The sequence below is a fragment of the Corvus moneduloides genome, chromosome 4, assembly GCF_009650955.1.
Source record: "Corvus moneduloides isolate bCorMon1 chromosome 4, bCorMon1.pri, whole genome shotgun sequence".
NCBI classification, from domain to species: Eukaryota; Metazoa; Chordata; class Aves; order Passeriformes; family Corvidae; genus Corvus; species Corvus moneduloides.
In genome coordinates, this window is record NC_045479.1 from 41,366,368 (window position 1) to 41,387,124 (window position 20,757).

At 40.5% G+C, this 20,757-nt stretch overlaps 1 protein-coding gene across 1 annotated transcript; it reads left to right on the forward strand.

Annotated features, from left to right (window-relative positions):
• The first annotated feature begins 199 nt into the window (after positions 1-199).
• GNS (glucosamine (N-acetyl)-6-sulfatase) lies at positions 200-20,655 on the forward strand. Its single transcript, XM_032107064.1, has 14 exons — positions 200-400; positions 900-959; positions 1,636-1,842; positions 2,947-3,012; positions 3,427-3,525; positions 5,783-5,950; positions 9,466-9,548; positions 10,820-10,938; positions 11,571-11,674; positions 12,042-12,143; positions 13,348-13,455; positions 14,128-14,238; positions 16,097-16,257; positions 17,083-20,655. The coding sequence occupies exons 1-14, from the start codon at positions 260-262 to the stop codon at positions 17,156-17,158; spliced, it is 1,605 nt and encodes a 534-aa protein (XP_031962955.1). The 5' UTR covers positions 200-259; the 3' UTR covers positions 17,159-20,655.
• Positions 20,656-20,757: the final 102 nt, after the last annotated feature.

Sequence of the window (20,757 nt, forward strand, 5' to 3'; positions counted from 1 at the left end):
CTCTCGACGCGCCTCCCACGGATGTTTATCCACCCTCGGGAGCCGAGCGCGGAGGTCACAGCCGGGCAGCGCCTCCACGCGCAGCCCAGGGCGGGGGCGGGGCCTAGGGCGGGGCGCGGCGGCCGCCCGGACCACGTGACTCCGCCCCTCCCCCCGCGCTCCCGGGTCATATGCCGGGGGCGGGGCGAGCCCGCGCGCTGCTGCTCCGGCTCCGCGGCCGCTCCGCGCCTGTGGCGGCCCCGACGCGCCCGGCCCCGCCATGTCCCCCGCCGTGCTGCTCCGGGCGCTGCCGCTGGCCGTGCTGCTGCTGCTCAGCCCGGCGCGGGCGGCCCGGCAGGCGCGGAGGCCCAACGTGGTGCTTATCCTCACCGACGACCAGGATGTCTGCCTGGGCGGCATGGTAACCCTGCGGCGGGGGGCGCGGGGCTGGCGGCAGCGCGGCGAGAGGGGGGCTCGCCGCCCGCCCGGGTCGCGTACCTGGCTGCCGGAGGGCGCGGTGTGGGGCGCGGGTCGCTCCGGCCGCGGGGGTCGGCGCGCTGGGCCCAGCCCGTAGCCGGGCAGGGGCTCACTGCGGCCTCAGGCCAGGCAGCCCCGCTAAAGGAGCGTCACGGTGGGGCTTCCGCGGGTGGGATGAGTCGCTCTGCGGAGCCGCTAGGGCCTCTAGAGCTGCAGATACCCCTGGAAACCCCCCGCACTTGTGCTCGCTTGGGCCGGCTTGTGCAATCGCTGTGGCCACGCCAGGCCCTAGCGAGAAGGAAAGGGCACTCTTAGTGTCCTGCCGGGGTGGTGCGTAAAGACTGTGGTGATGGGCTTTTTTCCACGCAGCCTGCTTCAAGTCCCCTGCTTTGCCTGGCATCCTTACGTTTTTAGCTGATACATTTTTGGTGTTTTCCTTTCAGACCCCCCTTAAGAAGACTAATGCTCTCATTGCGCAGATGGGAATAACCTTCGTAAATGCAGTAAGTGTTTGCATTAACGCTCTGAACTTCTGAGGTGTGCGCATTTATGTATTTTGTATCTTAGGTCATCTGAGATCTCAAAAGATGGTAATAGTTTTATGAAGCCTGTATATATGGATGTAGGCTTTTTAAAATTAAATCGCTACCTACTTTTAGGTCTCAGAATGAATATAACTTAAGATAATGTTCAAAATCTGTAAAGTTTCACTTTCTGAAAGCACTTCCTTAATCTGTAAAGTAAAACTGCGTAGTCTGAATATTCGTGTTATAAACTGAGAAGCATTAAAAGAAGCTGCTCAAAACTTTCATCAGCTTCACACACAATGAAAAGTCACTTCAGTCTTTTCATATTCTAATGTATCTCCATGGCTAAAATAATGGAGTGAGTCAATGATCAAACAGTATTTTAGTGGATTCTTGCCCCATCTGAAAACCCTGTCTAGTCTGGTGGTGAGAAGTTGAAGGGCACGTGCTGCAGAGACCTGAAACTGGCTTCATGTGGAGTTTTTCGCTAGTGAAAATACTTGGGACGTAATTCTGGGTGTCCAGAAAGAAGTAGGTTTTACTGTTGGTGAACATTTTAATCAACCTGTTAGCTGATATTTGAAAACTATAAATTCTGATGTAAAATTGTTTTACTATGCCACTCTTAAATCTCCTCATTTTGTTTTTCCAGTATGTTCCCAGTGCACTTTGCTGTCCCAGTCGAGCTAGCATTTTAACAGGAAAGTATCCACATAATCATCACGTTGTCAATAACACTCTGGAAGGGAACTGTAGCAGCAAGTTATGGCAGAAGATTCAAGAACCATATACCTTCCCAGCTCTGCTCAAAGCTATGTGTGGTTATCAAACGTTCTTTGCTGGAAAGTATTTAAATGAGGTATTTGGTGCCTTTTTCTTTTTTTCTTTTTGTGGCTTGTTTTAAAAGTTAAGTGTCCACTGAGGCAAATTCATCAGGAGAACAGATATTTTCAGAGCTCTTTTACTACAGTTACCCAACACTTTATTATTGAGTCACTTGTATATGTGTGCTTTAGGGTTTTCATCTTTTTAACTAGGTTGTAGTTTCTAGTAGTTTATAGTAAGATGTAAAATTCAGCACTGAAAGCTTTAACGTTAGGTGTAACTCTTGTGTGATGGAATTGGATTTGGAGCTAGATGAACTACAGGGTTCTTAACAGCATGTTTTCTTTGCATTTCATGATGGAAAATGTTGGAGTGTGGAAAATAGAATGTGAGTTTTCATAGCCAAGCATGAATTTGTGTCTGCTGATGTTCCTGAGGCAGCAAGGGGAAGGGAAACTTAGCTGGCTTCCTCTGAGCATCCCTTGACTCAGCAGACTCTCTCGTGCCTGCAGTTGGGCAAGCCACGTAGATGGGAGAGGGCAGCCCTGAGAAAACCCGTTGTGTTGCTCTAAGGCACTCTCTGTTTTGAGTTTGGCACTGACTCAGCAGCTACTTTCCTTTTTTTGCTGTCTTAAAGGCCAGTTGTTGTAGATTATTTGGCAGTGAGGTGGCAAGAGGCTAGCATTACTTGAAGTTCCTACCCCGGTTGGGGGAGGATGAAGGAAGCTGTTGGTCTATGTGGAATTCTCTTTAGTATCTTGTGAACTGTTATCACAAAGCCTACAAGTGTCTTGTCACATGGATGTTTAGATCACCTCTCATTACCTGATGATGTACACACTATGTTCTTGAGGATCTCTGCATATTTTCACATGCAGAATAGAGCAGGGAATAATATTTGAATTTTACTGATGATTGCCAAGCTTTCAATTACTGTCTAGTTATTGAACCCTGGTTTCTTTAACAGGCCCTACATGTGTTTTTTATATGCATATATGTGGTTTTCCCCATTCTGAAATTGAATTTGGCTTAACATGGTTTCTGAGTAGTGTTGAATAAAGCACATAAATATGAAACATAATGTCTGGCTTTGATTCATCATAATTGAAACTGTGAGTCATGATCTGTCTTTTTTCAGTATGGAGCAGAGGATGCAGGGGGAGTTGGTCATGTCCCTCCTGGATGGAGTTTTTGGTATGCTTTGGTATGTGACTATTCTTTTTTTTTTTTTAACTACATAATTTTGGTTGCTTTGTAATCCAACTCATGTTCTAACCTTGCTGCTCATGAAAGAGCAGGAAAAAAGCGTCTAACAATTTAATGCAAATTTTCTTCCCCTTTTTCCTTTATTGTACGTCAGATCTGTTGCTTTTACAAATGCTACTCCTACTGAGTGCCTGGAGAAAAAATACCAATTTGTAAAGCCAAAGCAGTGTGAGATAGCACTAAAACCAGTTTTGTTGATGGAGACCACTTCTGAGAATTTTTGCAGTATCCTTATGGCAAATGCTCATAACCTATTTGACAAATGCTCACAGGCAATTAATTTGGATTATTTCAGGTAATCAATGTACATGTTACTTTGCATAAGTGTCTGTGTCACTTTTCTTTTTCATAGGAGAAAAACTCAAAGTACTACAACTATACTCTCTCAGTAAATGGCAAAGCACGAAGGCATGGTGAGAACTACAGTGTAGATTATCTGACAGATGTACTGGTAAGAAATTTTGCAATGCATGGTGTACAGAAGCTGCTTATGACCACATAATACTTCATCCTGAGGACTTGGAGAAGGGTGGGATAATTTGTTTGGCTGTATTATTATTTGTATGTTCACAAATGGATGATTGTATTGTTGTGATGGTGGGTGGGCATTTATCAGCAAAGCAAGATTCTGAGTGTATTTAGAAATGACAGGATTATGTTTATGAACTGTGGAGAGGAAAGGGATTCCAGCTGAGCCAATAGCCTCACTGAGGAGTTAATACTGACTGCTGTGCTGCAGGAAGAATGGGTAGGCAGAGATTTAAATTACTTCACAGAAGGAAATGTTTCATTATAATATGCAACTTCTGTAACAGATTAACTGGGCCAAGATTTCAGTAGGAAGCACCATAAACTTCACACCATGTTTTGTTTCTTAGGTATTATGATGTGTTGGTATCTTGTGGTCTCCAACTCCTGCAGGCTGATAACTTGTAGATATTAAAGACTAATCAATCCTTTACAGTATGTGAGGGCAATGTGCAGCTGACCAGGAGAGGTTTTAGTCTCTTTATCCGCATAAACTAAAGAGAGTTTACAAAGATGTCAGATACTTTAAGGAAGGTTGGAAGAGTTACTTTAGCTTTCTTAAGGCCCTGTTTGGCAAGTAGCAGAGGCAGGGAGGGGGAATGTCCCCGTCTGCCAAGGGGGAGTCATAATTTGATGTGTTGTTACAGTGTATAGGTTGGTACTGCAGCACTCACAAAAATTCTTCTCTAGAGATGTCTCCTCGTGCAGTCTTGTAGTGTTTCATTGAGGAGTTTCATTCCATTAGGTGCTAGAACACAGCTGCTCACTAGCAACAGCACTGATTGATGTTTCTTAGGGTACTGAACAGCTGTCTGATTAAATTTAGATTTACGTTGTCTAAAGCTAGATTGGAATCGATAAGCCAGAAGTGAGACTATTCTATTACTGGCATTGTACTGGGTTTTTTTGATCCTTCAGCAACTTGTAAGCATTTTGTCCAACAGGTCATTGTTGCATAAACTGCTTATTTGTGGTATATTACCTATTGATACAGCAGCGTATTATGATTTTCAGTGTGTTGCATTCTACTTTCTTCCTGCAGTTACCAGACATGTATTCAGCATTTCAGAGCCAGTGTTTAATTCACTTGCAGGGCAGTGCACAGGAGTAGATTGCTTATGCAAAGTTCCTGTGTTGCTTGATGTGATCCTCAAGCTTTCTAGTCCTGACTAAGGGCACCTGGGTACTTGAGTCTGGTATTAAGAATCCAAACACCTGAATCTTTTTACTGCAGTTCTCACATGTTGCAGTTTAAGCTCCTAGTGCAATCAAAGTTGACTACCACTATGAATTTCTGAATGGTTCGTATCCTTCCTTGACTCTCCTGTCAGGTAACTGAAGTTGAGCCCTACTTGCTTAGATGCTAAATTTAGAAGGAAGAGGGAATTCCTGGTATTTTTTCTTTTTCTAGAGAAATAAAAGGATAGCCAAAATGGGGTATACTAATCAGGCAAGAAAAAAATGTTGCAAATTTGAATACTGAAGAGCTCATCTACAAGTAATACCTTTGAGGCCTTAACTTAAAGGCTGGTCTAGGGGAGGTGCAATGGAACTCGCCACTTGTAATTGTGTATAGGCTGAAATGAAAATGAAAGTGCAGTGAAGTGGTGTGAGCGAGTCCATTTTGGTACTGCTCTTCGCCAGACCTTGTCTTCACCCCTTGTAATCTTGCAGCTTGCTGTAGAATGAGCATAGGCTATAAACAGTGAGGCTTAATTTTTTTTTAGAACTATTGCTATTTCTGAAGAAATTTGAAGCTTGTAAACTGAGGTCTGTGAGACAGGAGATGGCATGTGAAAGTCTCAGACTTGGCCTATGTTGAAGAAAGCTCTGATTTTACTTGATGAAACCAGAGTATAGATGGATTTTGTTGGTGCTTGAAACAGGCACAAACATCTGATGAGCTTTCCAGGTCTAATTAATGCAAAGGTCTGAAGTAGAATGTTTTTTGGAGATGTGGGAAAAATTATTTGTTTAACATGAGTACTTGGGATTATTGTTATCAGGAGCTGCTGTTCTAGACATTTGTAGATGAGCAAGCAGTAAGTTTTTGAAATAGTTTAAATGTTCACAGTATTAATAAACTCTAAGTAAGTTATGAATGTCTAGTTTGGGTTTGTCAAATACTTGCTGGTTTCCTTTGAAGCATGACTTTTCTTCTCCAACAACACTGTTCACAGGCCAACATGTCATTGGACTTCTTGGAGTACAAATCTAATTTTGAACCATTCTTTATGATGATCGCAACCCCAGCACCGCACTCCCCTTGGACACCTGCTCCACAGTATACAAAGAGCTTTCAGAATGTCAGTGCACCAAGAAACAGCAATTTTAATATTCATGGCAAGGTAAGCTAACTAGCAAGAACCTGACTAGGTTATTCTAGTTTGTGAGAGCAGAAGGCAGTGGCCCTGACTTGCATGTTAGGTTTAAACAGTGATTAGAATAGACAAGTACTACGGCTACTGGTTGTTTAATCATGTTAAATTGGTCTGTCAGGGTCAGATAAGTTCATTGTGACTTTGAGATATTTGCATACTAATGTCTTGTAAAGAAAAACAACAGAGTGGCAGAAGTGATATGGTAGTACAATGGAATTATGATGGATAAAGATAAAAAGTGAATTCTGTGTTCCATTTCTAGGCTCTTCTGAAGCTCTTAAAAATTTCTTATAATTGCTCTCAGTATCTTCAGGGGAACACATAGGTAGTGTGCTACTCAAAGGTTTGGGTGAAGAATGGCAAGAGCCCTGTCTTCCTGCATACATCTGCTTGTGGATGGGCATTCCATTCCTTGAGCTTGTGGCAAAGCTGCCCCAAGGTGAAAACCATGTCAGACTAATCAGAGGCCTCTGGAATCAGGAACCATAGGGCCCAGGGTCACTAAGTACTTTGAGAACTTACCTTTTATTTGCTAAAATAACCTATAACCAGAATTGCTGGGCCTAGTGTTATGAACTGAGACATCTTTGTGACAGGGCAGTACCTTCCACTGCCTGCAAATATGGCCAGATACGGTCTAGCTCAGACTAATCTGCTGCAATTTACTCTGCCAATAAGTGAATTTTACAAGCAGTTAATTTGGTGGAAACTTGCAGAAGTTTTGTATTTTTGATCCAAGTAGTTTAAAATATAGAACCCACCGCTGTTCAGTTCAGTGTTCAATTATTTCACTTCAAGATTTGCCTCTAATCTTAAGACTGAGATAACATTGCCTAAATGCCTATCAGGAGCGCAATCGTACCTCAGGTCACTGTGACTCTTATAGTACAGAATGAAACTTGTTTTTAGCTGAGGACTGTAGCTTGCAAAATGACCACGTGCTTATCAGTATGATAGACAAACATGAATGAAAGGGGAGAAAAGGGCTGCAGGCAGTAAGAAATACTTTCACCCAACCTTTTTACATTTCAAACTAGGGAGTGGGAATCAGACTGAGGTTTTTTCTTCCATAAAGGGATTCCAGATTTTGTCTTAAGACTCCATTACTATAATAGAGTGCTTTTAAAATAATGATTTAGAAGTAACTTGACCAGTGAAGTCAGCAGCTAGCAAAATATACACTGTGGTGTTCCCTTAGGTGGTGTAAAAGCTCTGCATATAACTGTATAACACAGAGCAAAATGCTAGACTTAATGTTTGGCAATTAATATCTGTGGATACAGCAGTTTTACTAGAGGAGCAGACTAACATTACCTTCCTTCCTGGACACAGCTAATGTGCATTTCTGCAGCTGGCAGTGTTGTGGTTTTGAAGCCTAACTCTTCTTGGAACTTCAGTGTTTTCTAGAGCTTCACTGTTCTCTAGGGCAGGCATGATTCCTGCAGTAGCAGTAAACATGTACGTAGGCTGAGACCCTCACTGATGTTGTAATGCTTGCTTGACAGTCTTGGATTGTACAGCCTCGACTCCTTAATGAATGTCACCTCACTTCCTTATACTGGATGTGGGCAAGGGCTACTAAGAGGAACCATTTAGGCAGACTCTCCACATGAAAAATAGGAATTAAGCTCTTGTGTACATCACTGGTGAGAGTCTGAGTTTAACTTCTGCTTTGGATTCTCAGCTATGAATTGTATGAAATGATCAGCAGCTGTCTGGATTCCCAAGCAGAGTTATTAATAGTCCAGATGAGTTTTAGCTAAGCTGTTCTAAAAGAGAATTTGATTAAGATATATCTTGGGTATTTCCCTTGCATGTCTTGTTTTTCCTGCAAATTCAGAGCACAGCTGTGTTCTGATTCTGCTGGCAATATATGTATATTGTCTCGATCTCCTAAAATTTCTCCAAGAATGGAGCATAGGGAGGCAGCAGGATTGGTGGACTGCTTTGTATGTAAGTGCTGAAAGAGACTTGACAGGGAAGCAGATTTGAGAACTCTGAGTTAGTGTGAAGTTTATTGAAATCCACGAAGGTGTTTGGGTGCTATGTGAAGTTTTTGAAACCTCAGAGAAAGGCAGGAAGAACAAAATACTCAAAGAGGAGGATTCTGCTGCACTAGGTGACTTACTTGCCTGAGTTGCCCAATGTGGTTGTGCCTTACAATGCTCCTCTCCTAAGCACACCACCTTTGAAAGGTGGCTGGTGCACAGGTGACATTTCCAGCTCCTTTGCTCTCTGAAGAACTTCTGCTGAGCTGAAGATAGGATTTGTGATATATTTCCTCACTTTTTCCTCTCTCAGCTCGGATAGACTGTGTTTCTCCAGAGAATTGTTGTACAGCTACTGTAAAAGAGCTGAACAACTGAATTAAACTGGACATAGCATTAAGTCTTCATGCCAAAAAGCTTTCCTTCAGTAGTCAAGAGCAGAAAACAGGGGAACTGAGTAATTGCAGGAGATATGAGTCACTTTGTTGTGAGTCCCTAAAGCCTGAGCCCTTCAGTCATTCGCTTGTGACAGGGGGGAAATTGCGTAACAAGAGGCTCTAAAGAGAGGAGTGACCAGCTAAATACAGGCTCAAGCTGAGGGTGATGAGTGGGGTCATCTCTGACCTACTAAATGAAAAAGCATAAAGCTGCACTGACATGACTTTATTCTTTGTTCTGATCCCCACTAATACTAACCTTCAGGTTGTTCACAACAGACCTTCTCATGTATTTGTAGAGCAGCTGACCCAGCTCAGACTAGTCCTTTGATGTAGGAGTATCACTTTTTATATGAATTACATCATCTCCATTACTTTGGGGGTGTAGGTGAGGAAAGAAAGAAAGGGGCTGTTTTTGGGAGTTGGGGATACATCTAGAAGAACCCATGATGCTGCAGCTAAAGAAATGCTCTTGTTTCAGAGTCAAAATCTAAATAAAATGCTAATGTTCTGCTCCCTTCAGTAGTCTCTAGCCCTGATTTAGACTGCTAGGAATCTGATAGTGACACTGTTACAGGTAGTTGAACTCACCTGTTTATAACTTAAGTGATTCTAATTGCTTTGGGTGCAGGAGCTTTCCCCACCTTGCTACCTGTTGGGATGCTCACTAATATTAGTCCCAAAAGTATCTCACTTTTGACAACCAAGTCCAATCTCACAATGATGCTCAATGCTTCAGATTGTTTTCCTCAGACCTGTCTTAGGCTACCACTTTCATTAGTCTGAGAGAGCTTTCCCTAGATCCTTTCTTCCCTGAACTGCTTTGAAAAGATCCACATCTATTTTCTTCTCCTCGTGGCTGAGCATAATGGGGCTGTAATGTATCTTACTCTTGAAACTTAGATTTTGTATAAACCAACAGGGAAAATCGGAGTCAGGTCAGTTTGATAGCCTTGCCTGACTTTTTCACAGGAATCATTTTTGTAATTGCTCTAAGAAAGGTTCAAAACGTCATACTTCTCTTGTACACTAATCTTTGTTGGTTTTTTTTCTTTAGAACAAGCACTGGTTAATTCGACAAGCAAAGACTCCAATGACCAACTCTTCAATACAGTTTCTTGATGATGCTTACAGAAAGCGGTAAGAACTTTTTTGTTGCTTAATTTGTAATGTGTGGAGTTTTTTAAGAAGTTGTAGTAAGTCTGACAATGAATGTCACATTACCTCTAATAGTTCTCTGGCACTTGTCTCAGAAGACCTTCTGACTTCGTTTACATTTTGCAAATAGACTTGTCATTGGCTTCAGAAATATTGTATTCACAAATGCTGCCATTATTTGTCACAAAAAAGACCAATTGCACTTTGTCTCTCTATTGCTTTTCTTTCAGTGCACAACAGGTTTTCATTAAAAAATGGCCTTACCTTCTCCTGCACTTAATTCTAGATTCTTACGTGATGCATATCAAACATGGCTGATCTGTCTGCCAGCTAATCAGATTTATTAATCTTGGCTCTGTCTGTACGTGGGAATACCTGACTGGCCAGAGGAGGTGCTTGATTCCTTTTTATAAAGGGGATGTGGGAAATAATGTGTACACATGACTTGTTCCCTTTTTTTTAATAGAAAGCAAGGGTATTTGTTTATACTGCAGATGTATTTTCTTTAAAAAGTCTTGAAACAAACATTACCTGAAGTATTGAACTTCATTTTGAGCAGTTACGAGGCATTATCTTGTCACTTTGGAGATGGAAACCCAAGATTTTTCAGGCTCTTGTTTTCTAAAACATGAAGGTAAAATTACACAACAAGATCTTAAGTTAAGCCAAGAGACAACAGAACCCAAGAATTGAATAGCTGTAGTTAGTTGAGCATTAATCTAGTCTGTGGAGGCTAGTGGAAGCAGTCACTTTTCTCAACAGCAAACCCCATGACAAAGAAAAGAACTGAAATAATGGACCCTGACATTACATGAGTAATACAAAACAGCTGGTACAGTTTTTAAGCAGAAAGGATCCCATAAAGACAACTAAAGTCATGCATTTTAATATAAAACTATGTATAAAGAACTAATAAGTGACCTTGCAGGAGATAACAGACTCTTTGTCACCGTGTTGCTTCAGAGTTGGTCTTCGGTGTTTCCAGATAAGAAGTAATCAGCATTTTGATGTCTTTTGCAGACACTACAGAATAAAATCAACAAGAACTGAGGACAAAGTCTATTTCTATCTTTAATTGCTGCCTTAAAAATCTGGTGTAGTAGTCTATGAAGTTTGTTTTCAGAATTTGTAAGCAAAATAATTCATTTACAGTGCATATACTGTTGACTGGAGGGGCTATAAATGCCCTACTTGCAGTCAGGGTTATTGCAAATTTTTCACACTCTAATGTGAAGTACTTTGTTTCTGTATAGGTGGCAAACTCTGCTGTCTGTAGATGACCTGATAGAGAAACTAGTGAAGAAATTAGAAGCGAATGGAGAGTTAGACAACACGTACATCTTTTACACATCAGACAATGGCTTCCACACTGGTAAAATTTTCACTGCTTACTGCTTATTTGTAAAAGATCCAGGAATTGCATAACCTTTCACCCTCATGATCACCCCAGAAAATGGGAACAGCAGCAGTGGAAAACTATAGATATGAGAAGTACTGGTTTGAATTGCTGAACAATCTGGAGTTGCAGTGTGGGTTGTTTGGAAATTTTATTGGTTTTTTTGGTTTGGTTGTGGTTTTTAGCATTAATCTCCACCAGTGTATCCTGGTATACATAAAATTAGGACAGAAATGAAGGAAGGGTCTCTATCTTCTATAGGAAGAGTTGGTATAAGAGGGTTAACCAGTAAAAATCTATCAAAGACCTGTCTGTATCATGTTGTACAACTAAAAGAACTTAAAGTGCAGTATGTAAGCTGTTAAACTTTTTAAGATATGGCTTATACTTTGAAGTTATCTCTTCTGTCCTCCAATGTGTCCGTGTAGTTCAGGTCCAGAACCTCTCTCCTTTAAAAATTTACTGGTTGCAATTATGTGCCCATAGCAGAAGGGGTGGAACTGGATGATCTTTGTAAGGTCCCTTCCAACCCAAACCACTCTATGGTAACACAAGGCTTATAATGTAAAACAGAAGCCATTTAACTTTTTCTATCTTCTATTGTTTAGGCCAGTTTTCTCTGCCAATAGACAAACGGCAGCTCTATGAGTTTGATATCAAAGTTCCATTGCTAGTTCGAGGACCAGGGATAAAACCAAATCAGATAAACAAGGTAAGGAAGAAGTGAAATCCCAGTACAGTTTTATTTTTAATGTTGTTTCACAGTTACCACTTTAGCTACTAATTTATTGCCCTGCATATATATGTATCAATGAAATTAAATACACAGAGTGGTAGAAAGTACAAAGGCCTCATTATAAAAAGCTGTCTGTTCTTGCTTGAATCAAATTAGGCCATTGCAGGCCACAAAAGCAAATGAATTTTGAACTCACTTTCCAAGTTCCCTACCATTGCTTTTCAATATTACAGGGTCCATTAGCCCATAAAGATGAAATTAGGTAGTGTTTAGATGCACCTAAAATTATGAGTATTTAAGATAGGTTCTGAACTTCTGAAGTTAAGTTCTTCTCACCCTGCAGATGCTTGTTGCAAACATTGATTTGGGTCCCACTATTCTGGATATTGCGGGATATGACTTGAATAAGACCCAGATGGATGGGATGTCACTGTTGCCGCTGTTGGTAAGTAGGGACAGGGATAGTAACCGATGATTCTTGCAGGGGTAATTCTTCAAAGTCAGTGTTACTTCCTTTGATAGATTAGGTTGACTCATAATCCAGAATCTTCCTTTGATGTTGTTTTCACATGGGATGCTCATAGCTGAGTGTAAAAAGTAGGCATGCTGTTTAAATGCAGATATATTTTCATAAGCACTACCAGCTTCGTGGTCATTTTATAATAGAAAGTTGTGTTGTCCTTTGGCTAGTTCTCACATTTGTAATAATTCCTGGTTTGAAGCCCGTATGTTGTTTCCACCTTGAATTCTCCTTCCCCTTTTCCTTAGCATTTCTCAGCATAGGAATAGGAGAAAAGCAGACTCTTCTTATTAAATCTTTGGTTTGACTCCATTTTCAGTAGAACTGGTGTTTCCTGCCAAGCTCTAGAAGAATGTATGTGGTTTTGTAAAGTAAACTTGACCTTTCTAATAGGTGAGCAGAAGCCTATTTAAATAAAGCTGCTTGCAGTTGATCTGTTTAGTTTTAATTAAGTTTAGTCTTTAAATAGAAGGCAGCTTATTTGGAAAGTAAGCTTGGAAAGATCATCCAGACTTAAAATGGTGCTTTGTTCTTAAAACCTTGTATCCAAACCTTAAGCTGTTCTTTAGACAGAAGCAGGTAAAAAGCACCTGTTTTAAACTCTGGTGGAATCAAATCTGAAACTCATTGTTTTGCTGCATATGCCTGTGATGGTGCTGTATATTGACTATAAGTATTTCCATCTCCGCTGTCTTTTAAAATGCAGCTACAAATAGATCAGCTTAAAACCTAGTTGTTTCTTAAAGCTGTTTCTTTTTTTGTTTGGTTGGGTTTTTTTTACAAGGGTATCTTTTTCCATCTGTTGTGGTAATGTGATACAAATCAAAGGGAAGCAGAGTTGTTACAGGGATCCTGTCTGTAGGATAGTAGTATCTGGCCATGTGGCTCCTACTTGGTATTACTGCATGATACTTTATAAATTGAAGATAAACCCTCACAGGAGGGTGTACTAATATTTTTGGAGTTTAATCCTTGTCTTCCAGTTACACAAGACCTTCTAACATAAAGCTAATTATTTAAGACTGATACTGCCTGGTAAGCAGTGGGCAGTGTTAGTGTTATTCCAAGCATGGAGAATTTCTTCTGTTTCACGGTACAGTAGATACTAAGTTGTGTTACCCTCTTGTAGAGAGGAGAAAAAAATGTCACATGGAGATCAGACTTCTTGGTGGAGTACCAAGGAGAAGGATACAATGGCAGTGATCCTACCTGTCCTGGCCTAGGACCTGGAGTCACAGTAAGTAAGATCTGTTAATATTAGGAAATAGCTGCTGAATTAAACCTGTTTGCTGTGTGGGCTAACCTGGTTCTGAATGTAAGCTCCCAGTGTGTTGGTAAGTAGGAGCCAGCTCTGTAGGTCCTCTGCAGCCTTTGACAAGTGGAAGGAGATGTTCAGCTGTGTGGAACTGACATGTGTATGTGACTACTTAGGTCACAACAACCCTTTCAGTGGGAATCTATGGAGCCTCAGGGCTGGAGACTGATGCAGGAAGGTGTGAGCTTAAGTCAAGTGTGTGGCAGTGACATAATGTTCTTTCTAAACTTTCAGTAACCTTGTTGCACAATTCTTGCTGTTATTTTATTTATTTAAGTCACCAGCTACTCTCTAAATCAAAGCAGGTTTGCTTTATTTTACTAAAGTAAAGCATCCCATTGGTGCTGTCTTTAGCAGTGTGTTGTGCTGTTCTCTTCTGTGTATGTACCTTCACTTCCTGGAAAAAAATGCACTTAATCATGATGAGTTTAATAACAACAGCAAGGTTTTGCTTAAAATCCCCAGTGCAAATTTGCTTGTGTTAAATTGAGATCTGGGTGTTCATCAGTTAGCTGCAGTTAGGATAAGCTGGTACAGAGTCTAGGAAAAGCTCATCTTCTGCCCTGAAGTTTTTGTTTGCTGCTTGCTTCACAGCACTGCTTCCCAGACTGCGTCTGTGAAGATTCCTATAACAACACATATGCTTGTGTGAGGACACTGTCGGCCTCCTGGGATCTGCAGTACTGTGAATTTGATGACCGGGAGGTAAGTCTGTGTCTGACTAGCAGATGTCAGCTGTTCACAGCCGTGTGTCTGTCTGCTCTCTTATCAGTGCTCAAGGTTTCCATGAAGTACTCTGAAAAGCAGACTGGCATTGCTTGCAGGATAAACAGTGAAGTACTTATCTCCTAGTGAGAATGTTTGACCAAAACTGTGGGCTTCTGGGAAGAAGGGGAAAAAAAAAAAGGGTGTGGGAGGGGAGTGAGGCCTAAACTATGATTATTACCTTCTGGTATCACCTAGTAGCCTCACAGGGAGCTGTGCAGGACTGATTTCAGTTCTCTGTCAGCCTAATTCCATGTGGCAGTCTCTTTTGAACAACAAGTATTTTCTGATAACACAGCAGAGGTACAGTGTTCAACTCTTGTACTTGGGAAGACCTGAAATTCCATGCTAATAATTTCTCATCTATTATTTGCTTGTTTGTCTGGCAAAAATAGCAGTAAATTTACAACTGTGAGAAAGGTCTTATCTTGAGTTTTTTGGGTATAAGGGACATAATGTTCCCCCTTCAGAGGCTGCTCAGGTCTCACTAGGGGAGCACAGGCTGTATGTACAACAGGTGGCATGTTACAGGACTGATCTTTAGTTATGCTTGTTTGCACACAGCTGCTCCAGCAGGGATGCGGGGTTTGAGGCAGTTGGGTCACAGATCTAACAAACTGTGCTGTCAGCAGCTGTGTAGTCACAGCATAAGCAGCAGGTATGCCCAGTAATGTGCACCACACAACGTGTTTTATGGTAGTCTACAGTGAGCAACTTAAGCCAGGGGAGGAAATCCTACAAGATGTTTTTGCAGTTAGATAGTGTGAAAAGCTGTACAGGAAACCAAAATACCAATCAGCAGACCCTGCCCTCTGTTTTTCCCCTTTCTGACAAATTATGATCAAGTTAAACAAGGCTTGTGGATTTCTTTGTAAAAGTAGACTCCAGAGTTAACTCAATAATACACTTCATGTCACTCTGGGATTTTTCTACTAGGCAAAAGTATGGCTGTGGCATTTTTGGGTCACTATGCTTAGCTGGACTAGCTAAAATAAAACCAACAGCATGGGGAAGGTGCAACAATGTGGCTTCTATAACCTTGCAGTGAACCTTGTAAGAAAAACGCTGAAGTCTGTCCAGATAAGTCTTTTTTAAAGGTAGACACAACTCAGCCAGTTTTTATCAGTATCATCTGCAGTCAGGCCTCCTCCTCTAGGACAGACAAAACCACAGCTAAATTCTTGAGATACTTTTGACCAGTATTGGTCCCACAGAAGTGTCTAGAGATTTAATGTACCAAAAAACAAATCTGCCCTAAAAATCTTCCAGACAAACCTCAGCTTATGCACACAGAATAAGCTTTTTCTGTTTGAGGCTGTAGCATACTTGTATTCAGCATATTTTGTATGTGCTGTCAAGACACCTGTCTGGGTCTGACAGCTCTGAGTAGCTGATGAGTACAGAGCGTTGATGTGATGGTCATGAAATTACATATTTTGAGATCCATTAGTGAAAAGACTGCCAGCTTAGCCAAGGCCTCTTACTGTGATCTTACAGTCATAAAACAAGTTTCATTTGTGTGTTGGAAAAGAATTTGCAGTAGCAGGTGAGTACTTCAGGTGAAAGTACAAACTTTTCCAACAAAATTGTGCTATTGCAAAACTTTGCTTTGCTTTGCTTGCACACTGTCCAGTCTTTGACCACTTAGCTGCATGGCTGAACACAGCTTATGTGTGGGGCTGCTGCAGTGGAGTTCAAAATAATGTTTGAGACTATGTGCTGCCAATAAAGCATTCTTCTCAAATAATATGACTGTTAATTAGCATTCAGGACTTAGTGCAGGAACTTTCTTCTGCAGGTGTTTGTGGAAGTGTATAACTTGACTGCAGATCCACACCAAATCAATAACATTGCTAAAACAATTGATCAAGAAATTCTAGAAAAGATGAACTATCGACTAATGATGCTGCAGTCCTGCTCAGGAGCAACGTGCCGTACACCAGGTGTCTTTGATCCCGGGTAAACAGATCCACTTCATTATTATAACACTTTCAAATATAACTATGTCTTTTTTAAATTAGTCTTTTATAGAGGGCATTTGTGATGGAATATATTGTCATACATACTGTTCTTTAATACAGGTGTTTTCTTGATGCTTCTAATTTTGGTGCTTAATCTATATTTTAACTTACCAAGTATAACTTCGATGGTATGAATACTAGCACTTTAATGTTGTCAGCCACTCTCGACTTAGCTGTACACTTCAGCTGTTCTGAGTAGTCAAGAGACTGATCTCAGGTTTGCCTGCAAATCAGGAAAAGCTCTGCTGGTTTCTCTAGGCAGGCATTTTCCAAGTACTAGCTCTGATTGTTCCAGGAGATGCTGTTAGCAAGAACATTTCCCACAGGACCTGAACTGTATATATTAGCTGTTGGAAGTAAATAGCACTTTGTGCCTCAAAACTCAGTCACTAATCATTTATATCAAAGCTTTTTAAAGCAGTATTTAAAATGTCCTTACAGTGTCCTTAAAGTGCTATGTAAGTTTGTCATTTTGGACAGCAGAGCCTTATGTTAGAATGTAGCTCCTGAATGCTTGATGTTATACATGCCCCTGTGCTGCTGGTACCTTGTAGCTAGGATTTATTTCTTTGGAGACAGCTTTTTGGTAGGGTGTTGTTGTAGTTTATCTGTTGTAACAGAGAGAAATTGTCACTGCTGCTTACTGCTGAGAAAGCATCTTCTCACATAGCCTTGTACCAGAGCTCTTCTGGCACAAAGCTCTCTCAGAAGTGCTGGTCACTGCAGGCCAAGCAGCTCACACTGACTCTGCTCCTCTCTCCAGGTACAGGTTTGACCCACGGCTCATGTTCAGCAATCACGGCCTACGGGCTCGGAGGTTTTCTGCACAGTTCTTGTAAGACCTGTAGGAACCTCTTCCAATGGGCTCCTACTGACCAGTTTCTCCAGTGACTGCAGCAGGTCTGTCTCTGTTAACTTTTGCTGATTACAGCTGGAAGACTTTTAATGGGCTTTTCAAACCCTGTTTGGAAGGAAACCCCTTGTCTTTAGCTGGTTGCCTTGTGCAATATATATATTTTACAGCTGAACTCTAACTGTAAATTGTTAGACACAGCTAATCTGTCTTGCTCAGATCGTTGATTACCACCTTTGTCTTTCAAGTACCTTTTCATATCACAGGCACAGAGGTGAACCTATGCCTATGAATCTGAACAGTTTATTTTGTTCTAAAAAATCAATAAATGTGTATTTGAGTCAGGTTAGATAGGCAGGTGCTATTGCACAGTAATGCTCACCCATATTCAGTGTCACAGACCTTCTTAAAAGCTACGCTTAATTATAGGTTTCCGTATAAACTGAGCTCCAAGCTGTTAATGACAATAGCAAACTAGCCCAAAAGAGAGTAGGAGGGTATTAGTCAAAAGTGTAGGATCTGACTAGCAAGTGTCTTGGGCAGAATTAAAACCCATCTGCTAAACAGTCTCTTTCAATGAGACCCCTTTAGATGAGACCAATGAATTTTGTAGGACAGCGTTGGTAGCTTACAAACAAGAATGTAATTTCAGCCTCCTTCGGTTTGAAATGCTGGGCTGGGTTACTATGTACTACTGAAAAACCTCTTAGGGTTTAAGATAGACTGACTTCCTAGTGAGTTAAGAGGCTGTTGAGACTAACAAGTATTCAAGTAAGTGTGCCTGTGCTTTGAGCTAACTCTTAAATCTATTTTTTTATACACAAACAGAAGTAATACTAAAATAAACAAAATCCAACAACCAGGGCACCAGAGTAGAGGTGATCTGTCTCTAACCTCCAAATGTCTTGAATTAGATGTCTAACTTATGTTGATTAGATTCTTGAAGGTAAATTATTTTGAAAGCAAACTAGCTAAAAATAAATCTTAGAATCATTGCTCACTAGACATTAGACTAAGAGCTATTTTAGGCAGTTTAAGTGCTTCATAGAGTGTTGCTTTTTGGTTGAGACATAACTACTTGGAACCTGCAAAAAGTGGCCTTCACACCAAAGGTCTGCATGTCAGAAGTCACTTGGTTTCCCTCCAAAAGCGTGATGTCTTATCAACCTTGTGATTAGGCTTACCTGAAATGCAGCTGTCATGCGCACCCAAACTTGAGTATCTTTCTAAATCTTGAAAAGCACACAAACTTGCATTACCATATAACTTCTGTATAGATTCACTGGCAACACACCATCTGAAAACACTGAATTATGGATCTTCTGCAAGACAAGTTTGTGTTGCTTGTGTTTTCAGGCATGGTAATCATTCCCTCGTCAGACAAACTGTGGCAAAACTATTTAGTGTTGTTACTTCACATCTCTCAACCCCAGTAGAGAGCTTCATTATTTCACCTAATCATTAAGTAGGCAACAAAGTATGACTCAAAACTGTGAAAGTGCACACCCCAGTGTGCAGATCCACCAACTGGATACAAGGAATGCTACAATAAAATAAGTTGAACTTACTTGGCTTTTAATTCTGAGGCACAGAAGTTTTCCTTCATGTAGCTTAGAGTTGCAAACTTCGGTGGTGGTCTACAAGGTAGATTTTCATAGAACTTTTGTTTCAAATCTCTCAGAAGTGACCAAATATTTGGAGAGAAAAAAAATAGCTTGAAAGGTAACTTTTCAGCTGAAGCATCTGTATAAATGCAGAGGGTTTTGGATATTTAGACTACTTACTACATGCTTTCAAAAACTCAGGTGGTTTTTTTTTCTCAACTACAACTGTAGCTTTATCCTGGTTTTTGTTTCTCAAGCTTTAGTATTGTTCATCAGTATCCTTCATACACTGTTTTGTCTCTAGAAACAAAACCAAAGTTGTCTTCATGCTCTCAAGGGTTTTGCACACTGAGCTCATGTAGGTAGTGTTCTGCTTAGAGAATTCTAGCAATTTAGACTTGTTCTTTGTTTAAGCTTCATTTTGGTAGCTGTGTGGAGGCTAGTGTGAAATATATTGACTGCTGCACATTGAACCCTCATCAGTCCTATCAAATCTGGGTCATACATCAAGTTTCTGCTTAAGTTTCAGTGCAAGTAATGTGCATTCTTAATAGAAAAAAACTTTGTATTAGAGTTACATTTCTGTACCCATAACTATCTTTTCTTCAAGTGATTTTAAGCCCTAACAATGACACTTTCTTTTGGATGTTTATTTTTTGCCTAATTAGTAATATGAAAGTTGACAGAATTGATGCAGATTATTCAGTATGAGTGACCAGATGTTTTACCCAAATTATTACTCTTGCTATCTGCACATACCTGTAAAGCATTTTGTAACAAGGCTCAGTAACTTAAGGCACTCACTGTGAGAGAACCACACTATACCTGAAATCTGGCAGAGGTGTAGTAAATGTTGTATTAAATTGAAATTCAGAATTAAATTAATCAGTCCTTACTTAGTGGTTCAGGGAAATATTTGATTCACTCCCACCTTTGATAAAGATTTAATAATTGTTAAGCATGTAGTTGAAGGAAGAACAGGAACCAAGAGCTGCCTGCCTTCCATTGCTTTTAGAGCAATTTATCACTTGTGTCTGTTGCCATAAAGCGGTTAATTCTGAGTATTTTTACAACCTCAAATGAACAGTGTTAATTCTTATCCTTGATAATTAAAAAAATACTATGAAGGATCTTTGAGTCTTATCCAGATCTAATTCCCAACTAAGTTATTTTAAAATTAAATGGTCTTTCTGGATATTCCATTTCGTGTGCTATTTGACCACAGCTGTTTCTGTACCCTGGTACCGAAGGCATTCATGTTAAATGTACAGAGTTTTAAATAAAAGGCCTTACTGGTACAGAGTTGAGTTTAGATAAAATGTGATCATGTTTTTTACTTTTTTTAAAAATCATTATTATCAAAAGCAGGGCTGTGAATTTTTAATGATCGGATCTGGTAAAGTAGATACTATACAGGGAGAAATACAATTAACAACTTCATTATGTTACCCTAAAGCAAACCAACACTCATTATCATCACTTCAGCACAAGTGAATACAACCAGAATAGGCCCCTCCTTACCCAGCAGGGGCCCAGAAAACTGGGCTTCTTCATTTTAGGGAACGAAGCTGTAGCAGGGACATGTACACGGAAACACACCCAAAGCAGGTATAATACCTTTTCAATCAAGTTAAATTTGAGACTGATTCATCAAACTGAATACAGTATTTCAAGATAATGAAACAACTGTCATTTATTGTGATTCAGTTAAAATGAATTTTCTTTGTATGACTCTCTGTATGTGAGCATACTTTGCTGTAGCATGTTGTGAGCATATTTCTGCTGTTTTGAACATCTGTTTAGAAAGTGCCCTTCCAGAGGACCCTGTTCACTGCTGCACTTTTGAAGAAAGAAAAAATAAACTGCCTATCAAACTTCCTATCTTTGTTACTGAGCTTGAGTTAAACCTTCCTACAGGAATAAGCTGTGTCACAGGTCTAATGGCTGAATTCCTATTTTATAAGCCTTTACAAGCTTCTGC

Coding starts and splice junctions, on each gene's coding strand:
- GNS (XM_032107064.1), top strand. CDS start 260: ATGTCCCCCGCCGTGCTGCTCCGGGCGCTGCCGCTGGCCGTGCTGCTG. Junction 3,013..3,426: donor GGAGTTTTTGGTATGCTTTG/GTATGTGACTAT, acceptor TCTTTTTCATAG/GAGAAAAACTCAAAGTACTA. Junction 10,939..11,570: donor AGACAATGGCTTCCACACTG/GTAAAATTTTCA, acceptor TCTATTGTTTAG/GCCAGTTTTCTCTGCCAATA.